Source organism: Pelodiscus sinensis, chromosome 1 (genome assembly GCF_049634645.1).
Source record: "Pelodiscus sinensis isolate JC-2024 chromosome 1, ASM4963464v1, whole genome shotgun sequence".
Taxonomy (NCBI): Eukaryota; Metazoa; Chordata; order Testudines; family Trionychidae; genus Pelodiscus; species Pelodiscus sinensis.
This window is the reverse complement of record NC_134711.1, coordinates 94,028,471-94,047,900: the sequence shown is the minus strand read 5'-3', so window position 1 is coordinate 94,047,900 and position 19,430 is coordinate 94,028,471. Positions and strand designations below refer to the sequence as shown.

The 19,430-nt window shown below is 50.7% G+C and overlaps 1 protein-coding gene across 3 annotated transcripts; it reads left to right on the top strand.

Moving 5' to 3' along the window:
- The first annotated feature begins 945 nt into the window (after nucleotides 1-945).
- Nucleotides 946-19,019, top strand: MCM5 (minichromosome maintenance complex component 5). Of its 3 annotated transcripts, XM_075938037.1 has the most exons (18): nucleotides 946-961; nucleotides 1,413-1,494; nucleotides 1,901-2,098; nucleotides 3,135-3,261; nucleotides 3,431-3,559; nucleotides 5,158-5,330; nucleotides 8,748-8,903; nucleotides 9,434-9,600; nucleotides 10,600-10,771; nucleotides 10,973-11,084; nucleotides 12,465-12,608; nucleotides 13,023-13,088; nucleotides 14,043-14,219; nucleotides 15,052-15,164; nucleotides 15,665-15,793; nucleotides 16,651-16,793; nucleotides 17,418-17,545; nucleotides 18,597-19,019. In XM_075938037.1, the coding sequence occupies exons 3-18, from the start codon at nucleotides 1,932-1,934 to the stop codon at nucleotides 18,696-18,698; spliced, it is 2,205 nt and encodes a 734-aa protein (XP_075794152.1). In that variant the 5' UTR covers nucleotides 946-961; nucleotides 1,413-1,494; nucleotides 1,901-1,931; the 3' UTR covers nucleotides 18,699-19,019. The 3 variants fall into 3 exon arrangements, with proteins under 3 accessions (XP_075794152.1, XP_075794147.1, XP_075794159.1); XM_075938032.1 differs by lacking the exons at nucleotides 946-961; nucleotides 1,413-1,494 and adding an exon at nucleotides 1,540-1,647; XM_075938044.1 differs by lacking the exons at nucleotides 946-961; nucleotides 1,413-1,494 and adding an exon at nucleotides 1,552-1,651.
- Nucleotides 19,020-19,430: the final 411 nt, after the last annotated feature.

Below are 19,430 nucleotides of genomic sequence, written 5' to 3'. Positions count from 1 at the left end.
TAGCACTTTATAGACTAACAAAACATGTAGATGGTATCATGAGCTTGCGTCATGTTTTCTTAGTGTATAAAGTGCTACCAGACCATTTGCTTGCTGGTTTTTTTTCCCCCGTAACAGACTAACTCAACAGACTAACTCAGACACCCCCTGAAGTTCCTGTACTATTTAGGGTTGCCAATTTTCCCTGAATGTATTCCTGGACGTTTCATCACATATGATCCTTAATTAAAGATTAATCTTTAATTCCTGGAGACTCCTTAGTCTGGCAATCCTAGTACTATTCTCTACACCAGAGGTGAAAGTAAGCTGGCGCACCCTGGTGTGCAGCTCTGGCAAGAGCTGGCAAAAGCCAGCAGGGAGCTATTTCAAGAGCAGGCAGGAACCCAGGTTGCAATAGGACAGTACCTGTAATACACTTTTAATTACTTTCACCGCTGCTTTACCTGAGTGTTTGTAAACTTGTAATATAACCACATGCTTTTCCACACCAGTCTTCCTGGAAGTACAGGTTGGACCTCCCTGGTCTGGCACCCTCGAGACCTCACCCATCTGGGACAAGGGAGTTTTGCTGGACACCAGGGAGGACGGTGCAAGGCTCCCTACTGGGCTTCTCTCCCCAGTCTCCCACCCTACAAGCTGCAGCAGCCTTACCACCCCGCGGAGCTCCCGGCAGCCCGGCTAGCTGCGGGCTCTGCCGCCCCATGAGCTCCAGCCCTCCCCCAACCTGCCCGCTGAGGACGCTGCTGCTCCATGCTCGGGATCCACTGCCCTGCGGGCCCTGCCACGCGGCTCCACGCCCAGCTGCTGGCAGCCTCTGCCGCCGGGGCGCGCTACTCGCTCCCGCAGCACGGCTGCTGCTGGAGCAGAGTCCCAGCCGCCCGGGTGCAAGCGGGACCTCCGCTCCCTGCAGCTCCGCAAGGGAGTCAGCTGCCCGGGGCCCAGCAGAGCGCGCCAGGGGGAGGTGACGCTGCTCCGGGGCCGGGACTCGCTTTTCCTTTTGGAACTGCCCGCAGGACAGAAGCACGTCGCGGGCCCGGGCCGGGCTACAGGCGCGCGGGGGGGGCCGGGATGCACCGGAGGAGGGTTCTCGAGGGGGCTGCTGCGGGGACCAGGCACGTGGGGCGGCTCGTTGGTGCGTCCAGCCAGGGGCGGCGGCAGCTCTAGACCCAGCAGCGCTGCCAGCCTGGGCCGCTCGGGCGCTGGCGGAGCCGCCCCAGAGCGCTGGGAACCGGGGTGGGGGGGCGCGGCCGCCATTTTATCCCCCTCCCATTTGTCACGTCCCTCGGGTCGGGTTTTCGCGCCAAACAGCGCTTGGCCACACTGGGAGGCGGGGAGCGGGGCGGGGCTTCGGCGCCTCCTCCAATCCTCTTCCGTCTCCATGGCGACTCGCCGCCCGCTTCCCGTTCCGACAGGCCAGGAGGGAAGGTCGCGGAGCCAATCCCCGGCGTCAGGTTTCAGGCTGGCCAATAGGGAGGCGCGCTTCCGATGACTTCAGTACGTTTGTAGTCTCTTTCTTCCCCCTCCCCCCCCCCCCCCCCCCCCCGCGGCCAAGTTTTGCCGCGAAAACCGGCTGGTCCGCGAGTGCCTGGCGCGGGGCCGATTCGAGGGGAGCGGGAGCGGCGGGTCGCCTCGGGGCTTGTGGCCAAGGCGGGTCGGATGGGGGGGTCGTAGCCAGGGGGTCGGGTCGGGGCTGGGGGGGCCGGATGGGGGGGTCGCCCCGCCCGGGCTGTTGGGTGGGACCCCCTGAGGGTCGGGGGGCTCGGTTGTCGGTTGCCGTTGGGGCTGAAGGGGGTCGGATGGGGGGTCCCCCCGGGCTGAGGAGCGGCTGGGGCTGTTGCAGGGCGCGTGGGAGGGGAGCGCTCTCTGGGGAGCTGGACTGATCGTTTCCCTCTTTCTGCAGGTTGCCCAGGGCGGCGGAGCCAATTTTCACCATGTCCGGCTTTGACGATCCCGGCATTTACTACAGCGACAGCTTTGGGGGTGACCCGGCGGCAGATGAGGGCCAGGTCCGGAAATCCCAGCTGCAGAGGCGGTTCAAGGAGTTCCTGAGGCAGTACCGGGTGGGCACAGACCGGTCTGGCTTCACCTTCAAATACAGGTGCTGCTGAGGCAGAGAAGGAGCCCTTCTCACCAACTCTGTGTTTAGCCATCTACTTTCTCCTTTCCTTTTGAAGGAACAGCTGTTTGCTTTCCTTGTAGCTGTGCACAGGCTCTCACAGAGCACTTTCAACTACGGATGCCAAACAACTTTTCACAGGATGGTCAGTGTCATCATCACTGTTTGGTCTGTTGGGGAAACTGAGTCCTTGAGTGGCGCAGTGATTTCCCCAGGATCACAGATCAGGGAATGAAAACTGGTTGTCTGACTCCCTGTCCTGTGCCCCATTCACAGTACTAAGCTGTCTTCCATGGGCCCACACTGCAAAGTGTGGCTCTAGCCCTGAATTTCAAGTTCCGAGTTTGATGTTTCAGAATGTTTAGATCCAGGGTTTGGTTTGAGTTTCTCTTTAAGGTAAGGATGTAACAGTTTTTCATCCAATGTCTTCTGAAATCTGTGAAGATCCTTCTGTGGACTAAATATTTTTCTACTTCCTGTGTATATTTTTGAACTGTAAGGTTTGTGATTCTTTTCTTTTATAAAACATTGAATAAGTACTTAATTATCTGCAGAATGCATGGAAATAAAAATGAGTGCAGATCACCCAGAGACTGAGAAATAGCCAACCTTTCATCTTTTATTTCCCTGAATTCTGATTTTTAAAGTGAATGTTAATAACTGCTATTATATCATGCATTTTTAAAATTCAAACTTTGGGTGTGATAGACCTGATTACTTATGCTTAGAAGTATGTAAACTGTCTTTGTAACTCTGATAGCACAATGACACTAAGCATATTCGGACTAGAACTGGGCAGTTTTAGAAAGCGGATTTGGATGCCCTGTGAAAAATCTGTCCAGCAGCCTCCTTACAAAACTTATCTACTCTGCTTCCAACTTAATCAAGTCACTTCAAACAATTTATAGGATCCCCTTTATGCTGATTCACTGCCCTGGTCCTGCTGATTTACTTGCATTTGTTAAGAATTGCACTGTGCTTTCTGCTCTTCAAGTCTGAACTCCTTGTTGCCTCACAGGGATGAGCTCAAACGGCATTACAACCTTGGCCAGTACTGGCTTGAGGTGGAGATGGAGGACCTGGCCAGCTTTGATGAGGACCTGGCAGATTACCTGTATAAGCAGCCTGCAGAGCACCTGCAGTTGGTAAGAATGGGGAATACCATGGGAAGAAGGACATGGAGAACTACTGTAAGAGTAGCCTTAGAACTGGCAAGTTGCCAGCTAATCATGGGCAGTCAGCTGACACCAGTAGCCCCGATAATTCTTTGTGAGAGTGATAACCTGAGCTGTGATGTTCCCTCTCTCTCCCCAGCTAGAGGAAGCGGCAAAGGAAGTGGCAGATGAGGTCACCCGTCCTCGCCCAGCAGGAGAGGAGACACTTCAAGATGTCCAAGTCATGTTGAGATCAGATGCCAATCCGGCCAATATCCGTAGTCTGAAGGTGAGCTGAATCCACCCATGCTATGGAGCAGTGGGGGCAGTAGTTGTCCTCTGGTGAATTTGATTGTGGTGAGAGCTGTTAGAACAGTGGCGGCCAACTGCAGCCTGAGGGCCACACACGGTCCATCAGGGTTCTTTGTGTGGCCCACAAAACATTTTTACTGTTGCCTACAGTTTTGCTGGTTTCTCTTTGCTTAGGGTTTTTTTCCTACCAGAATTACTGAAATGACATGCATTTAAAGCAAGGGCATGTGAAGTGAGGTGAGTGCTGATATCACACAACATTGACTGTGAGAGTTGTGTGCTCTCTCTGCATCCATTCAAAGCATTGCTGTGGTTCAGTTGGCACATTCTGCAAATTCTAGGTACGCAAGCACCTTAGCAAAACTACCCTATCCTAGAAGACCATCTTGGTAACAAAAATCTTGCAGTCTACTGATATGAAGAGTCTCTCATTCAGCCCATGTACTAGCCTAGGTTGCCCGATGACTTACTCAAGGCTCAGATCAAGGAGTGAGTTGGATAAATGGTTTGGGGGTTGATCCATCTCTGCTCTGCTTACTGTGATGAAACTGCACCAGACAGCACGTATTCAACTCACTACATTTGATGGGATTTGCTAACTTTAGGGCTGTGCTACACACTTGAACATTGTGCCATTTGAACATTGGTTTGAGTCACATAGCTAAAGCCTCCTAGTGTAGCTACGTTAATAAAGGTGCTTGGACTGCTATAGCTTAGAATCATAGAACCTTAGAGCTGGAAGAGACCTCAGAAGGTCATCAAGTCCAGCCCCCTGCTCTAGGCATGACAATGTTTATTCCCATAAGTTTAGCACCTTTGTGCAGGTATATTCATATCTCTGTAATGACTTCAGTAAAATATTCTGCCTATCTGAAATAGCTAAATTGATTCCAGAACTGTGTACATCAGATCTTAATGGCTCTGTTGACAATTTTGGGGATGTCAGTGGATGGGTATTCTCATCTGTCCATTAGATGGTGAGAATTATTTTTGTGTCTCTGAGGGTTTTACTGAGGAACACTGTATTCTTCATCACAAACTTCTCTGATCAGTGCAAAATGCATCAAGAGACGTATCTATAGAATAATGAAGCATCTTGTTTAAAAAAAAAGCCACAGTCCCTTCCCTTTGGTGTGAGGCTATTCAGTGCCTTGTCTGCATGAGTCTGCTTCCCTGAGATGCACGCCATGGCTTGGAGCCTTAATGTGTTTCGGCAGAAGGGCTTGGAGAGGTAACAGACCTTTGAGCCAAGATACAGCAGAGCACCATTATTAAGGTGACACTCATAGCACGTTCTAAACTCAGCTGGCAGGCTATTGTATGGATCCAAACTACTGAGCAAAAATATGCTGCAGGAAGGTGTGTTTAGAGGGATGTACATGTTAATTCCAAACACTTCTTCTTGGTTCCCTCTGTGGGCAACACAGGGAAAGCTGCCCACAAAGCATCATAACCATGATCCTGGCAACTCTGTGCATAAAGGCTGCTGTGCTTTCCTTTCCCGCTGCCATGATGAGGTTTCCCTTCTCCATGTGTAAGATGTTTCCTTACCTTTCCCAACCTCTTCTCTCTCAGTCTGAACAGATGTCCCATCTGGTGAAGATCCCCGGGATCGTAATTGCTGCAACTGCTGTGAGAGCCAAAGCCACCAAGATTGCCATCCAGTGCCGCAGCTGCCGTAACACCATCAACAACATCGCCGTGCGCCCCGGCCTGGAGGGTTATGCACTGCCCAGGAAGTGTAATACGTAAGCAATGAGAATCCTTTCAGGAGTCGTGGCTAGGGTGGGGAGACTAAGTTAGGTCTCACTGGGTGTCCTGTGCCGGGATCTAGAGGACAGTCATCCAGCCCTCTGCAGGATGGAGAGTCCTCTGTGCTCATGAATTAGTCTGTGATGACTTTTAATTTATCTGTGAATTGAAGGCCTTGCCCAGGTCCACATTGGTGGTGGGCAAGGGTGGTTAAGGCCAAATGTTAATGACCAGAATAGTGTAACTGAAGCACAGTCTCCTCCCTGCACCCTGGAACTTAAAGGGCACAGTCACACTCATGCATCTCAAAATGCCCTCCCTACCATCACAGAAATCCTTAAGCACTGCTGAGTCACTGAGTGCCACTGGGGTGCTCTGCGTGGCCCGAGCCTTAAAAATAGATGATCCTTCCTTCTGGGAGCATCCAGTTGAAGAAGACTGCTTTTTACTAATACTTTCAATTGTTCAGTCCCCAGACAACACTTACTCTCTGTGCGTGTAAAAATCAAATACATTCCTGGTCATCTGATCCATTTAATTTATTACCCTTCTCTGTCCCCCAATGAGTGCATTGCTCCTCCCAGTGAGCCATGTCACGATACACTTTCTCACACTGAGGCTGTGTCTTCGCTGCTGTTTGTTTGACAGAAGTTCTGTCAGTCCAGAGGGTGAATAAACCACCCCACTGAGTGAAACAAGTTACACTGATATAAATGCGAGTGTGGCGAGTGTTATGTCACAGGAGAGCTGCTCCTGCCATCATGGCTTCTGCCGCTCGCAGAGGTGGTTTTACTTTGCCTATGGGAGAGCTCTCTCCTGTCAGGCATAGAGCGTCTTTATCAGATGCAATGCAGCACTATACATGTAGGCAGGCTCTGAGTAATACCTTCCTCCACAGTCGCCCCAGTAAAGTCAGTAGGGCTAGTGTATTGGTGCATTCAGCATAAATAAGGGGGTCGTGAAAATGGCTCTAAGCACATAGGGTGGGCTCCCTAAAGCTGCCATTCCGAGGGATTTGGATGCCCAGTTTCCATTAGAAATGCACAGGAGCAGAAATGTGCCAGTCTCTTACGTGTCTTTGGAAATCTGAGCTTTGGTTGAAAATGACTTCCGGTCTGTAGTCTCCCAAGGGACACTGGCTAATAAATCTGCATCAGGATGCTTTCCCTGCTATTCAGCCTACACTTTTCCTTTTTTAGTTTTCCACTAACCCTAACTAAACCTCTGTATTCATATGTAAATAGGTTTTCTCTTCCTTTGTATTATAGCCTCTTAGACTTTTGTCCCCACTTAGGCTTAGTTTGGTACATAACTATTTAAATGTCTAAAATCTTTCCCCATCGGTCAATCCCTTTTCCCTTAACCTATTTTATTTCTTTACTCTGAGCTTTCCAGTTTGTGTCCCTTTGTCTAACTCTTTGGAATGGGGAATGACTCTTAATGTGCATCTAAACAGCACCCAGCTGCTTTAATTTCCATTGGGCCCTGTAGCATTACTCTTCTACAAATAGCCTCCTCCAGTTTCTCACAGTCTAGGACAGGGGTTGGCAACCTGTGGCTCACTTAAGAGCCAAATATGGCTCGCAGCTTGAGCTCAGCCCCCGTCCTCCTCTCACAACAGAGAGTCCACAATGACGATCGAGCATTGCGCCCCCCACGCAAGATCGGAGCCAGTGCCAGCTTCTTGCATGCCAGATCCAGCTTGCAGGGAAGCATGTGCACGCTTCCTTATACACCCTACCTTCCCCTGTGCTCTGGGGAGGCAGGACACAGGAGCTGTGTGGCCTTCCCTGCCTGATGAGCACCAGAGAGTGCACCCAGCTGTGCCGATATGGGGGTGATGCACATTGAGCTTGCAGGTGCTGGGAGTGGGGGGAGGTTAAAATGGCAGCAGAGGTTCTAGATATTGGAGATGAGGAGTGGCTGGATTTCTTGAAGGAGTGGCACGTACGCTTCTTCCAGCACTGCCTGCAGACCCTGCCCAAGAGATACTCGTCCCTGAAGACCAGCAGGTACCAGCCAAGCTGCTCCTGCCTCCTCCGTGGCTAGACACCCACCCACACCCTGCTCCTGCCTCCCCTCCCCTCTGGCCAGACACTTACACCCAGCTTGCTCCTGCACCCTACCTCCCACCCAGATTCTGCACCCTCATCCATATCCCACTCAGTGACAGCTCTGTCCCACACACTGGACTCCTCATTTTTGGCCCCACACCAGAGCCTAGGGGGGGCCACAAAATCCACTAACCCTAGAACGCCGGAAGAGTTAATCTGGCATGAGACCTTGAACCTCAGTCCTCCCTGCACATCCTACCCCCACCCCACCATGGGGCTGGAGTACTAGGGAAATGAGGTGTTTCAGTTGGGGGTCACATTCAGTGAGGGTTGGGGTTTTTTGGAAGGGTTATTTTTTTTGCTTCTCACTTGTGTGGCCCCTGCTGATTTTTCTGAGAGACAGTGGCCCCGACCCAAAAAAAGTTTCCCATCCCTGCCATAAAAAAAAGACAACGGTGAAACCTTTTGTGTTGAACATAATATTTTACTTCAATTAAAAATGAAGCCTGTTCAGTAAGCCCGCAAAGGGGGCCCAGCCCCAGTCTGGCCACAAGGTCATAACACTCCTGCACCCCTCTTGCAAACACCAGTCCTCAGCCCATCATATGCCTGAACCCTCTGCCCTGAACCCCGTACCCCCACATCCCCATTCCCCTACCATAACTCTCCTGCACCACCCACACATTCCAAACTTGTGCGCTGAGCCCATCATACACCTAAGCCCCCTTCCCTAAGCCCCTCATACATCTCAACCCAAACTCCCAAATCCCCAGCCTCTGCCATAAGATTTACAGAAGATAGCCCGAATGTGTTCATGAAGCTGGATTTGACCATTATGAACTTCAAATAAATGTGCAAAAGATGCAGCAGCAGAAGTCCCATTATAAAAAGTCCTTGAGTACAATGTTTCATTTATGCTATTATTAATCATTATGTCAGTTATCAATAACCTTAAGTTGTATATTTTTAGACATGCAAATGGGCATTCTTATATGGCTCTTTGTTAACCACTTGTTCTGATTTTTTATGTAGTTTGGCTCTTGGGTTTGAAAAGGTTGCCGGCCTCTGGTCAAGAATGAGGTGGCTTTTCACTTGCCAAATCTGCCCATTTTTGGAGTTTCAAGGGAAACTTCTGGGAGGAGGAAGCAGGGAATCCCAGCGTGCCTTGCTGCCTGCTTCACTTATGGATCGTTAGGCAATGCTAAATAAAAGCAAAACTCAGCCTTGTCAGTTTACAGGGCATTATTCTCTGTAGCATCACTGGATGCAAATAGATCTTCCTGGTGGTCTCTCCTGAGTTCAGATGTCACTGACTAGTTTTGTATAACCTGTTTCTTTTAACATTCCTCCTTTGCTCAGGGAACAGGCCGGCCGCCCAAAGTGTCCCCTGGATCCGTACTTCATCATGCCGGACAAGTGCAAGTGCGTGGACTTCCAGACCCTGAAGCTCCAGGAGTCTCCGGATGCCGTACCACATGGGGAGATGCCCCGGCACATGCAGCTGTACTGCGACAGGTAATGCCAGTAAGATAATCCCTTGTAGCCTGTTCTGAGAGCTGTTTCAAGGAGAATCAGTGGCAGACCCAGCCATTTGCTGGGTTTGGATGTATGTGGGGGGCTCTCATCTTCCTAGCTTTTTGCAGGGCAGGGAGGATTGGGTTTGGTGAGGAATGGTTATAAACAAGATTTTGGAAACTTACTTGGTCCATACTTACATGCCTACCTCACAATTCTGTGAGGCTTATTGGTTTGCTAAGTGCTTTGATATCCTTGGATCACGTGTGCAAAGTTGAAAGGAGAGCCAAACTGGAGCAGAAGAGGTTTTTCTTTTCTTGTTGAGCTTGAAGTGAAAATAGTGAATTTTGGTTTGAGGTTCTTTAGCTTGAGTGCCAGCTTCTTCGGTTCTCCAGGGGCCAGGAATCTATACACGTTGTCTAAGTTCAGATGGGAAGTAAAGGAAGAGAAGAAGCAGGGTTTCCATCTCTGATAGTCTTCCATCATATTCCTTTCTTATACAGAAATAACATTCCCCTTCCTCTTTTCAGATATCTATGTGACAAAGTCGTCCCTGGAAACAGAGTTACCATCATGGGCATCTATTCCATCAAGAAATCTGCCCAGACCAAAAGCAAAGGCCGGGATAACGTAGGAGTGGGGATCCGAAGTTCTTATATCCGTGTGGTGGGGATACAGGTGGACACGGATGGCTCAGGTAAAATTTTACATTGGTTTCCTTTCTGGCTTGGTTATGACATTGTGTTAGAAAATCCTCCATTCTGAGCAGCCTTTACCTGTGACCTCCAGCTAGGGTTGCCATAGGCATGAGTCCCAGGTTTTCTGTGCATATGCACTTCTGCTTTTGTATAGAGATCTGTGCTGCTTGTGCTCAGTAAAAATTCAACAGGAGACCTCATCAGCTTTAGAAAAATCCAGCTCCTATTTCAAAAGCACACATGGTTTTTGTTCTGCTCCCAATTCAAGCACCCCCAAAGCCTCAGGCATAACTTCCTCAAGGTTCCTGTTTTCCTCTCCCTAGCATCAATCAGGCCTCTGATCCTTCTCCCCACAGCAGGCATGTCACTGTCCTCTTGACATCAGCAGCACCTTTCCAAGGTTGGTTGCTGTTAGCTGAGCCAACTTTTAAGTCTTGCCTCTTTATTGCAGAACAAAATAAATGCCTTGGGGCATGTCTACACTACTGGACAACGTTGAATTAAGATATGTAACTTCAGCTATGTTAATTGCGTAGCTGAAGTCTAAGTAGCTTAGCTCAGCTTTTGGCGCTGTCTACACTGCAGGGAGTGGAAAGAAGAACACTCTGCCTTCTAATTCCCTTATTCCTTGTGAAATGAGGGTTACTGGCATCCACAAGAGCACCCCTCTGAGTTTGAATTAGCTGTCTTAACTCAACTGCTAATTCGAACCCTGGAAGATCAACAGCAGCAGCTTCGATCTTTCTCTGCAGCATAGATGTACCCTTACAGTCTTCTCTTTAAAACTGCACTGTCAGGCTTTCGTAGCAAACTCCAGTCCCTGCTGTGTATAATTAACTCCACTATCCTTTCATTGTGACTGTGTAACTGCTTTACTACAGTAGTGACCATCCCCGCAGTTAGATTCTGAGGAAAACCGGTGGCCAGCCAGGCTTGATCGAGGTTCATCTCTTCTGATGACAGTTCAGTCATCAGTAAACTGTCTCCACCCTTTCTAGGCCGCAGTTTTGCCGGCTCTGTGACTCCACAGGAAGAGGAGGAATTTCGCCATCTCACTTCCATGCCCAACATCTATGAAACTATTGCCAAGAGCATTGCACCCTCTATCTATGGCAGCACTGATATCAAGAAGGCCATCGCCTGCCTGCTGTTCGGTGGCTCCCGCAAGAGGTCAGGAAAATGTGTCAGACTGGGAACAATGGGTAGGGAGGGAGGGGGAAAGATGCTATACAAGGCATAACCCTCCCTCCCCCTGGGATCCTTTTCTGTTTGCTAAGAGCAGAAAGGTTCAGTTCAGTGATGTATTTTCTTGTGCTTTGTCTAACCAGAACACACCTCCCCTCCCTTCCTCCCTCCTGCCTCTCTCTGCAGGCTTCCAGATGGGTTAACCCGCAGAGGAGACATTAACCTGCTTATGCTGGGAGACCCTGGCACAGCCAAGTCCCAGCTCCTGAAGTTTGTAGAGCAGTGTTCACCCATTGGGGTAAGTGCCTTAGGTTACTTCTTTATCACCAGCAGAGACTTTGTATCAAGACAAGTTCCATGCGTTATTGAGAATCAGAGCCAGTAGATGACTCCATTGATGGTTCATGGGGCAGAATGGAAGCCAGTGTGTGCTTGGAGAACAGTAGTGATGAGCCCTTGGGCCAGCTGATCACAGTTAGACAGCAGAGGAATGGGCAGATATGGGTCAGAACTAGGGATGTTAAATATTGATTAATTGAATAGTCGAGTAACCTCATGAATTCTTATTGGTTACTTGACTATTCTGTAGTCCCCAGGGGCGGGGCTGGCAGGCAGTGCGCTTCGGCCCTGCTCCCAAGGGGCCCCCTGCCACTCCATACCATAACAGAGGCAGCAGCCCAGGGTGGCAGGTGGGAGCTGGTCTGCAAGGGGAGCCAGTTTAAAAACCTGATACAGAAGCAGCATTGCAGGGTGGCAGCAGCCCCTGCCCCGGGGGGTCTGTGCTTCCAGACCTGGCATGAGCCCGGGACTCAGCTGGCCCGCCTGCCCACCTGGCTTTTAATGCACTTTAAATGCAGAGCCACAGCAGGGGTAGGTCCCAGACCAGGCACGAGCCAGGACTAAGCTGGGCTGCTGGCCAACCCGCTAAAAAATTTACTGGTGGAAGGGGGGGGGGAGAAGATGGGTGTAGTTGATAAGCAAAAGCGTATAGGTTAATGCTATCAGTCAATTGACTACACTATTACATCCCTAGTCAGAACTAGGGGGCCTTTCTTACAGGGTGACTCTCTGAACACAGCTATGGTTTATTGGATATTTAACTGGGCATATTTTCCCCAGCCTATTGTCCAGGCTGGTTGAGCTGCATGTAACCAACTGAACTAACAGGGAAGTTGGAAAATCAGGTGAAATAATTTTGGTTGACTGCATCTCTTAGATGCTGAATTCCAAACTGAGTATGGAACTTTTATTTCCATCCAGGTTTTTTCTGCTGTTGCCATAGGTGCTACATCTAGCTATCCGTCTTTCTCTTGACTGAAACAAACATAACTCCACAGCCTGCTGAAGTGACCAGATAAATTACTCTCTGTATTTCATAACTGCATCATTAGCCTCTGAGCCCTCTAATGCTTTCTTACTACTTAGCCCAAACCCTGACTAAATAAAAGCCCCTTACTCTATACCCTGAAGGCTGCCAAGCACTGGCCTCAGTGTTTGTAATGAGGAGGTGCTCCCCTGGGCTCAGAATCTCACCGAGCAGCTGCTGAGCTAGCCTGTAGCTGTTACTGTTTTGAGGTCACAGCTCGGTGCTGCATTTCCTTCCCTCCCTGGCTGAGTAATGCAGGGTTGAGGTTGCCATGATGCCTGATCTACTGTCCTCTTTCTGTCCTTCCCTCAGGTGTACACCTCGGGGAAAGGCAGCAGTGCAGCTGGCTTGACAGCCTCCGTGATTCGAGACCCCTCTTCGCGGAGCTTCTACATGGAGGGAGGAGCCATGGTTCTGGCAGATGGAGGAGTGGTCTGCATTGATGAATTTGACAAGGTACAAACATAGCATGCTGTGCAGTGCTCAGAGGAGGATGTAAAGGGGGGGCCTGGGGTACATGGGGGAGCAACAGTGTTCCTTTGCCATGGTGGGAAATGTATCCTGGAAGGGAAGGGAGTTACCTATAAGTATGGTGGTTTGTGCTACAGTGTTGAAGGGAGAGGGTTGTTTGTGGTGCATGGAGTCCTGTGCCCTATGGGTGAGGGCAGGAAAAGGAGCTCGTATCAAGAGGCAATTGCAAGGGAACTTTGTCTGTGTGCATCAAAACCAAGTGAAACGTGACTGTCCTGGAGGCGGGAACAGTACTGGCTGCGTGCGGCTGTCCTGTGAGCCCCGCCTCCAAGAGAGATGTTCAACTGAAATCCAGTGGGTGTGAACTGTTTTATTTTTTCCTCTCCACCCATTGACAAGATGCGGGAAGATGACCGAGTGGCCATCCATGAGGCTATGGAACAGCAGACTATCTCCATCGCCAAGGTGAGCCACCAGCAAACAGCATTGGCCTCTGACTTGTGTTGAACCGTTTGTGAAAATGCAGCACAGCTGCTGAGACTGGGGGAGAGAAAAGGGAGGGAGGAGCTGTAGGGGTAGGTCCCTGAATCCAGCTCAGGGCTTCTTGTGGCACAGAGGGACTGGCTTTCATGGATTCAGAGGCTTTTGCCAGAAGGTGGCTGAGCCTCGAGGGTTGCCCTGGATTTCCTGCTAATCATTGGTTTGACAAATTGTCCAGTCTGTGGGATTTGGAATTACTGAATGCTTTGGTCTAGGAGCAACAGGTCCTGCTCTGGGTCCAAGAGCACCTATAGGGAAATCCTCCTCCAGCTCAGCATGAGGAGAACCAAACTTCCTGTCTTCCTTCCCAGCTGCCCTTATTACTGGTAACTCTGCCATGGCCCTTGCTCCTTCGGTTCAGTCTCAGGGGTAACTTTTGATTCCTCTCTCTTTCTTCTGCTGCCTAAACTTATGGGTTTTGCTCTTGCCCAATCAAACTACTTCCCAATACTGATCTGTCTGTGCAACTCCGCCCATGCTGTTCTGTATTAAATATGGCTTCCACCAAAGGGTGGCTTTAGTGAGGTCTTCCTCAAATGAGGTTCACATGGCTGCGCAGTCTCACCAGTAGGAGAAGGTAACCATATGGGGTTGGAAGGCTGGGAGCTGGCCCTTCCTTAGCCAGCAGGATGCCGCGTGTGGAGCCTTATTTAAAGTGTGTGTGTGTGGGGAGGGAGGGGGTTTCTTCATGACTCTGACAACCAGAGGTAGAAGAAATAGTTAAATAACTTTTCCCACCCTGGCCCTCTGCCATCCCACGATGCTCGTGTGCGATCCTGACATCATACACTGCTCTAGAGGCTCTATTGGGAGCCAGCAACATGGTTATTTTGTTGATGTGGGCTTTGACCTCCACCCCCGCTACTATTTCCCATGCAGGCTGGTATCACAACCACTCTGAATTCCCGCTGCTCAGTCCTGGCTGCTGCCAACTCTGTCTTCGGGCGCTGGGATGAAACCAAAGGCGAGGAGAACATAGACTTCATGCCCACAATCTTGTCCCGATTCGACATGATCTTCATCGTCAAGGATGAGCACAATGAGGAGCGAGACATGGTGAGGGCAGGCGGTGGGCTGGGTGCTGTGACTTGACTGGGGTGGGTAGGACACGTGCAGCAGGGGTATTGGCAGGGGGACATGTTGGGACAGAGGATTTGTGGAAGGGGGCAATGGAGGAAAGTGTTTACTCAGCTCACCGCCTCCGTCTGTCCAATGCCGAGTGGGTGATTTGATTTAAAGTATCTTGCAGTGGACCTTCTACAGGTTGGACATCCCTGGTCTGGCCTGACCGGTCCTTATGAGAGATTTTGCAAGGCCAGGGGAGGTAATTTCTGCCCCTCCCCACCCCGCCACTTCCAGCCCTTGGTCTCCTGGCAGCTTCCCACCTCCTGCTGCCCTGCTGATCCCTCTTGTCAGCCGTCGTTAGCACATGCTGGACATCCCTGCTGTCAGATCGCTGTGGGTAGCCCACTGCCATGCCAGCCCTGCAGGACTCCCTACAGCTGGCCCTCCACTGGGACTCTCTGGTCCTGCAACATCCGTGCTGGACCACTGCTGTTGCTGGACCAGAGTTTCAACCTATACCAGCTGCCCTTTTTTTAGCCAGTCTGAATACAGCACAGTCACTTTGGGTTTGGGGAAGGGAAAATAAATTTGGCAGGGACTGGAAGAAAGAGTTAAAGGTGTCTTCTGCGGTCCTGGACTCTGTGCACTAGGTGCCTATCCAGGTCGTAGCTTTAGAACAAAGAACAAGACCCATCTCTTCTCCTGACTGGCCCAGGTTGAGAAGGGCTTTTTCTGTTTTGCCTGGCACTTGTAACAGACCAGAATGTCTGTAGCATTCAAAGGGTGGTAGGAATTCTGTTATCCACCTCCCCGCTGCTTCTAGACGCTGGCCAAACACGTGATGTCGCTACACGTGAGCGCCCTGACGCAGACCCAGGCCGTGGAGGGCGAGATTGAGCTGAACAAGCTGAAGAAGCTGATCTCCTACTGTCGAACGTAAGTCTGCAGCAACTCTCCGGTGCTGTGATGATTGGGCCAGGCATCAGAACTGTGGGCAGGCTGCAAAGCTTGCTGGGCATGTCTCGTGGGGTGCTGTGCTAACGTGCTTTCTGCTGTGCTCAAACTCCTGCTGGGACTTAAGGTTACACTCAGCAATTTGGGACCTGCTGCTGGACTGGTCACCTCCCTGAAGTGATTTCATTTAGGTGGGCCCGGTACCAGACTTCTAATTCCTTAGTGGGAGCCCTCAGCACCCCTCCTTTACAGTCAGCCCCCAATGTCTTGGGTTATTTCCCTCCCTAGTTTGAAGGAGGACCTGGTCTCCTCCAGGGTTCTGCTCGAGATGCTAGCAGGGTAAGTTCTCTTCAGACTTAGACTTACCAGGGTGGTGGAAGGGGAAGACCCTCCACCATTGCACTGCATAGCTAGGGGCTTGCAATTATGTCTCTTTCCCATATGTCTTCTGGCTCATGGTGCTTCCTGTTTCCTTCTCTCAGGAAGTGCGGTCCACGCCTCTCGGCAGAGGCTGCAGAGAAGCTGAAGAACCGCTATGTCCTGATGCGCAGTGGAACCCGCCAGCATGAGCGGGAGAGTGACCGCCGGTCCAGTATCCCCATCACCGTCCGGTGAGAGCACACCTCTGCCCAGGTGCAGGGAGGAAGGCAGAGAATGTGAACCTCAGGGCATGGGGTGACACTATAAAGAGCATCTGGCCACTATCCACGGCTGCGCATGCTCCCGGAGAATGGAATAGGCTTGGGTTAACTCCAGACCTACATGGAGTTGGACCCTGTTAAAGCCACCAGAACTAAGTACATGTTCTCAGGCTCTTCTGAAAGTCCTGTAGTCCTAAAGATGGCTGCTTCTTTCTCCTCCTGTGCCCACCCAGATGTCCTTAACACTACTGCCTTCTGCTGGTGTAGGGATTGTGAGGCTCCAATGCAGACCCTCGCTAATAGGTGGGGTAGCATCATGCAGACCTGAGAGAGCTTCGCTACCTAAGGGAAGATGGCTAGAGCAGAGTAATGGCTGCAGACGTAAGGGTGTCTCCAGGCTGCTCCTGGCTCTCACTCATGATGGATGGGAGGGAAGATGTTCCTTCTAGTCAGAATCCCCCTGTCCCCCATTTCCCTTCTCCTCCAATTTTAATGACTAGAGCTAGAAGTGTATCTGCTTAGTGATAACTGTTAACTGATGTCCAGTGCTTGGAGGTGGGAGGGCTCTCCCTTGGGATAGGTGTTTCCCTTGGGTGGGGAGAGACCTGGGATGCATAGATCCCAAGGCCAGAATGGTCCCTTGTGGTGATTTAGTCTGATCTCCATATAGAACATCCCCCAAAACAATTCCTGGAGCTGGGCTTTTAGAAAAACAGCCAGTCTTTAGAGCCCTGCAAATTTGTGGGTATCCTCATCCATGAGTAATGGGCCTGGGGAAGTGGAGTTCCATGGTGACTTTATTAGAAAGGTTTCCCTGTGGTTCCCAGGCAGCTGGAGGCCGTTGTGCGGATTGCAGAGTCTCTCAGCAAGATGAAGCTTCAGCCTTTTGCCACCGAGGCAGATGTCGAGGAGGCCTTGCGGCTCTTCCAGGTGTCCACGCTCGATGCGGCCATGTCAGGCAGCCTGTCAGGTGAGGCCCTAAGGGAGTTGTGTAACCCCCTTGCTCCAGAAGCCTCCTGAGGTATCAGTGATCTCCTTTGAGAGCCCACTCCTCTCTGACCAGAGCATAGAGAACAAATCCAACCTCACAGCAACATAACCGCTGGGCAGCTGTGGTGCTGACTTCCCTGGGGCAGGGCTGCAGGTGCCCCTCATTCATTCTGGGGTAGGTGTCGTTATGTCACTGCTCTTCTGCAGAGGATTAGTTTAGTGCCATCTGTAGTGGGTGGGGAGCATGGACTCCCAAACCCCAGAGGAGATGCTTGAGTGTGAGTGTTTTTTAGCTCAGAACAGCAGGCCCAGAAATGGTGGGAGTGTGAGGGCTGGGAAGGGACGTAGTCAGGGAAGGGAAGTAGGCCCCTGACTACACTGTTCCTTTTAGATATAATCTTAGCCAGGGGATTTGCAGAAGCATGTGACTGTCGGAAGTTGAGATGAGGAGGATTCAGCCTGGGTGTTTGATAGTTGGTCACCTGTTGGGAAGTCCAGGGTTGTCCTGATTGCCTCTTGTGGGGAGGGGGCAGATTGGATCTCATGCAGGGTGTGTGAGGTCTTCTGGGGAACAAGGATCTCTCATCTAGTGTCTCCTGTCTAGGAGTGGAGGGCTTCACGACACAGGAGGATCAGGAGATGCTGTCCCGCATTGAAAAACAGCTCAAGCGCCGCTTTGCCATCGGCTCCCAAGTGTCAGAACACAGCATCATCCAGGACTTCATGAAACAGGTGAGCCTAGTGGGTGTGGATTGTTCCTGGGGAATAATCTGAAGGACTGTGAACAGAGAACCTGCAAGATCGCTATGGCTGTGAGCACTGGCCGGGCTCCTCCTCCTGCTGCCTGTGTATCTTCCCAGTCAGCTGAGTGCCAGGGAGAGGTGTGAAACCAGGGCAGTGGGTGAGTGTCTAGGGAATGCTATTGGGAGTTCTCCATTCTGTGTCAGCCCTGGGATCCCATAACACCTCACTGCAGCTCCTCCCTATGTTTCCACTGACATTGGAACAGTCAGAATTTCAGTCGAAGATATAGAGGAGAGTTCATCCTATATTACAACATGGCCCTTCCCTATGTAAGGTAAATGTCTGGCAGTCTTAAATGACGTCAGTGTGGTTTCTCACAGGCCTAGGGTACATTTTTTCTAAGCGGGCCACAGCACCCACTAAGGATGTTAAGAAGTGGGTAACTAACGAATCATGTACTCAATACAGTTTGTATCGAGTACGCAATTAGTTGACAAAGAGCCCTGCTGTGGCTCTGCAGTTTAAATGTAGTAGGAGCTAGGTGTGCAGCTCTTACTATATTTAAACTGCAGAGCCACAGAGAGCGTAGGTCTGGGACCTTGCACAAGCTGGGACTGAGCAGTTCCAGTTCGCACTGGGTCCCAGACAGCTGTGCTTCTGCCTCTTAAATGTAGCAAGAGCTGTGGGGCTCTTACTAAATTTTAAAGGCAGCGGGTTGGGACCCGGTGCAAGCCAGGACTGAGCAGCTTGCTTGATCCCAGTTCATGCTGGGTCTGCAGCAGGTCCCAACAGGGAGCTGGGATAGAGCCAGCAGCGGGGGAGAAGGGGCACTGTGGATACGGTCCTGGGGGAAATCAGCTTTGAAACCGGCTCCCCCCAGCACTGGTTCCCGTTTTTCCCCCAATAAAGAGGCAGCTGATATGGAAGCAGCAAGGGCAGGGGGGCAAGCACATCCCTAGCACCCACAGCTCATGGCTGTTCTGTGAAAAGCTCCTAAGGGATTGCTATTCTCCCACTCTTCTTTTTTTTTTTTTTCCAGAAATATCCCGAGCATGCTATTTACAAGGTGTTGCAGCTCATGATGCGGCGCGGTGAGATCCAACACCGTATGCAGCGCAAAGTCCTCTATCGCATCAAGTAATTTCACTTCCTCACTCTCTTGCCGGTGGCCAAAACCATCCTAAGGGAACTGGGCCAGCTGATGCTGATGAGGATGCTCCTGAGTTCCAGCAAGCTCTGAGTGAAGATGAGTGCTGTAGTGCTGGTCTCGACTGTTCATGGAAGTAGGCTCCAGCTGCGCAGCTAACTAGGAGGGCACCTCAGGTTTTAACCAGAGTTGATGACAGGAAAGACTCCTTGTCATGTATCATAGCTGCTCTAGGGAACATCATGATGACATTTTAATAAAACATTGCAAAGCTTTTAGTTGTATTGAAACTCCCAATAAAAGGTAATGTTGGTACCAATGGCTTTGTGTTCTAAAGAAAGCGGAGGGAGGAGTTTTTCACAGGTCCCATTTGTCATTCTGCAGGATTCTCCATTGTCATGGCACCTGCTCTGCTTTGCTCATGCTATGGCGGGACCTCCATTTGCATTCCCTGGTAGCTGAGCCACTGGATACATTTCCTCCCCCAAGATGGGCCTTCAGTCGGCCCTGTTAGTTGAGGTTACACATACAAATGTAAGTTCAAGGAGTCGCTTTTCACAGGAGCAATGACACACGATGCAGTCTGCAGTGTGGGGTGGAAACATGCGGCGAGCATATCAGTAAGTAGCTAACCACAGGGTGCTGTACTTTCTCCCACCTTCCAACAGCAAAGAAGCAAATCTCTTGCTTCATACAAAGAGCAAGATGTTGCTTGTTAAGCCCTCT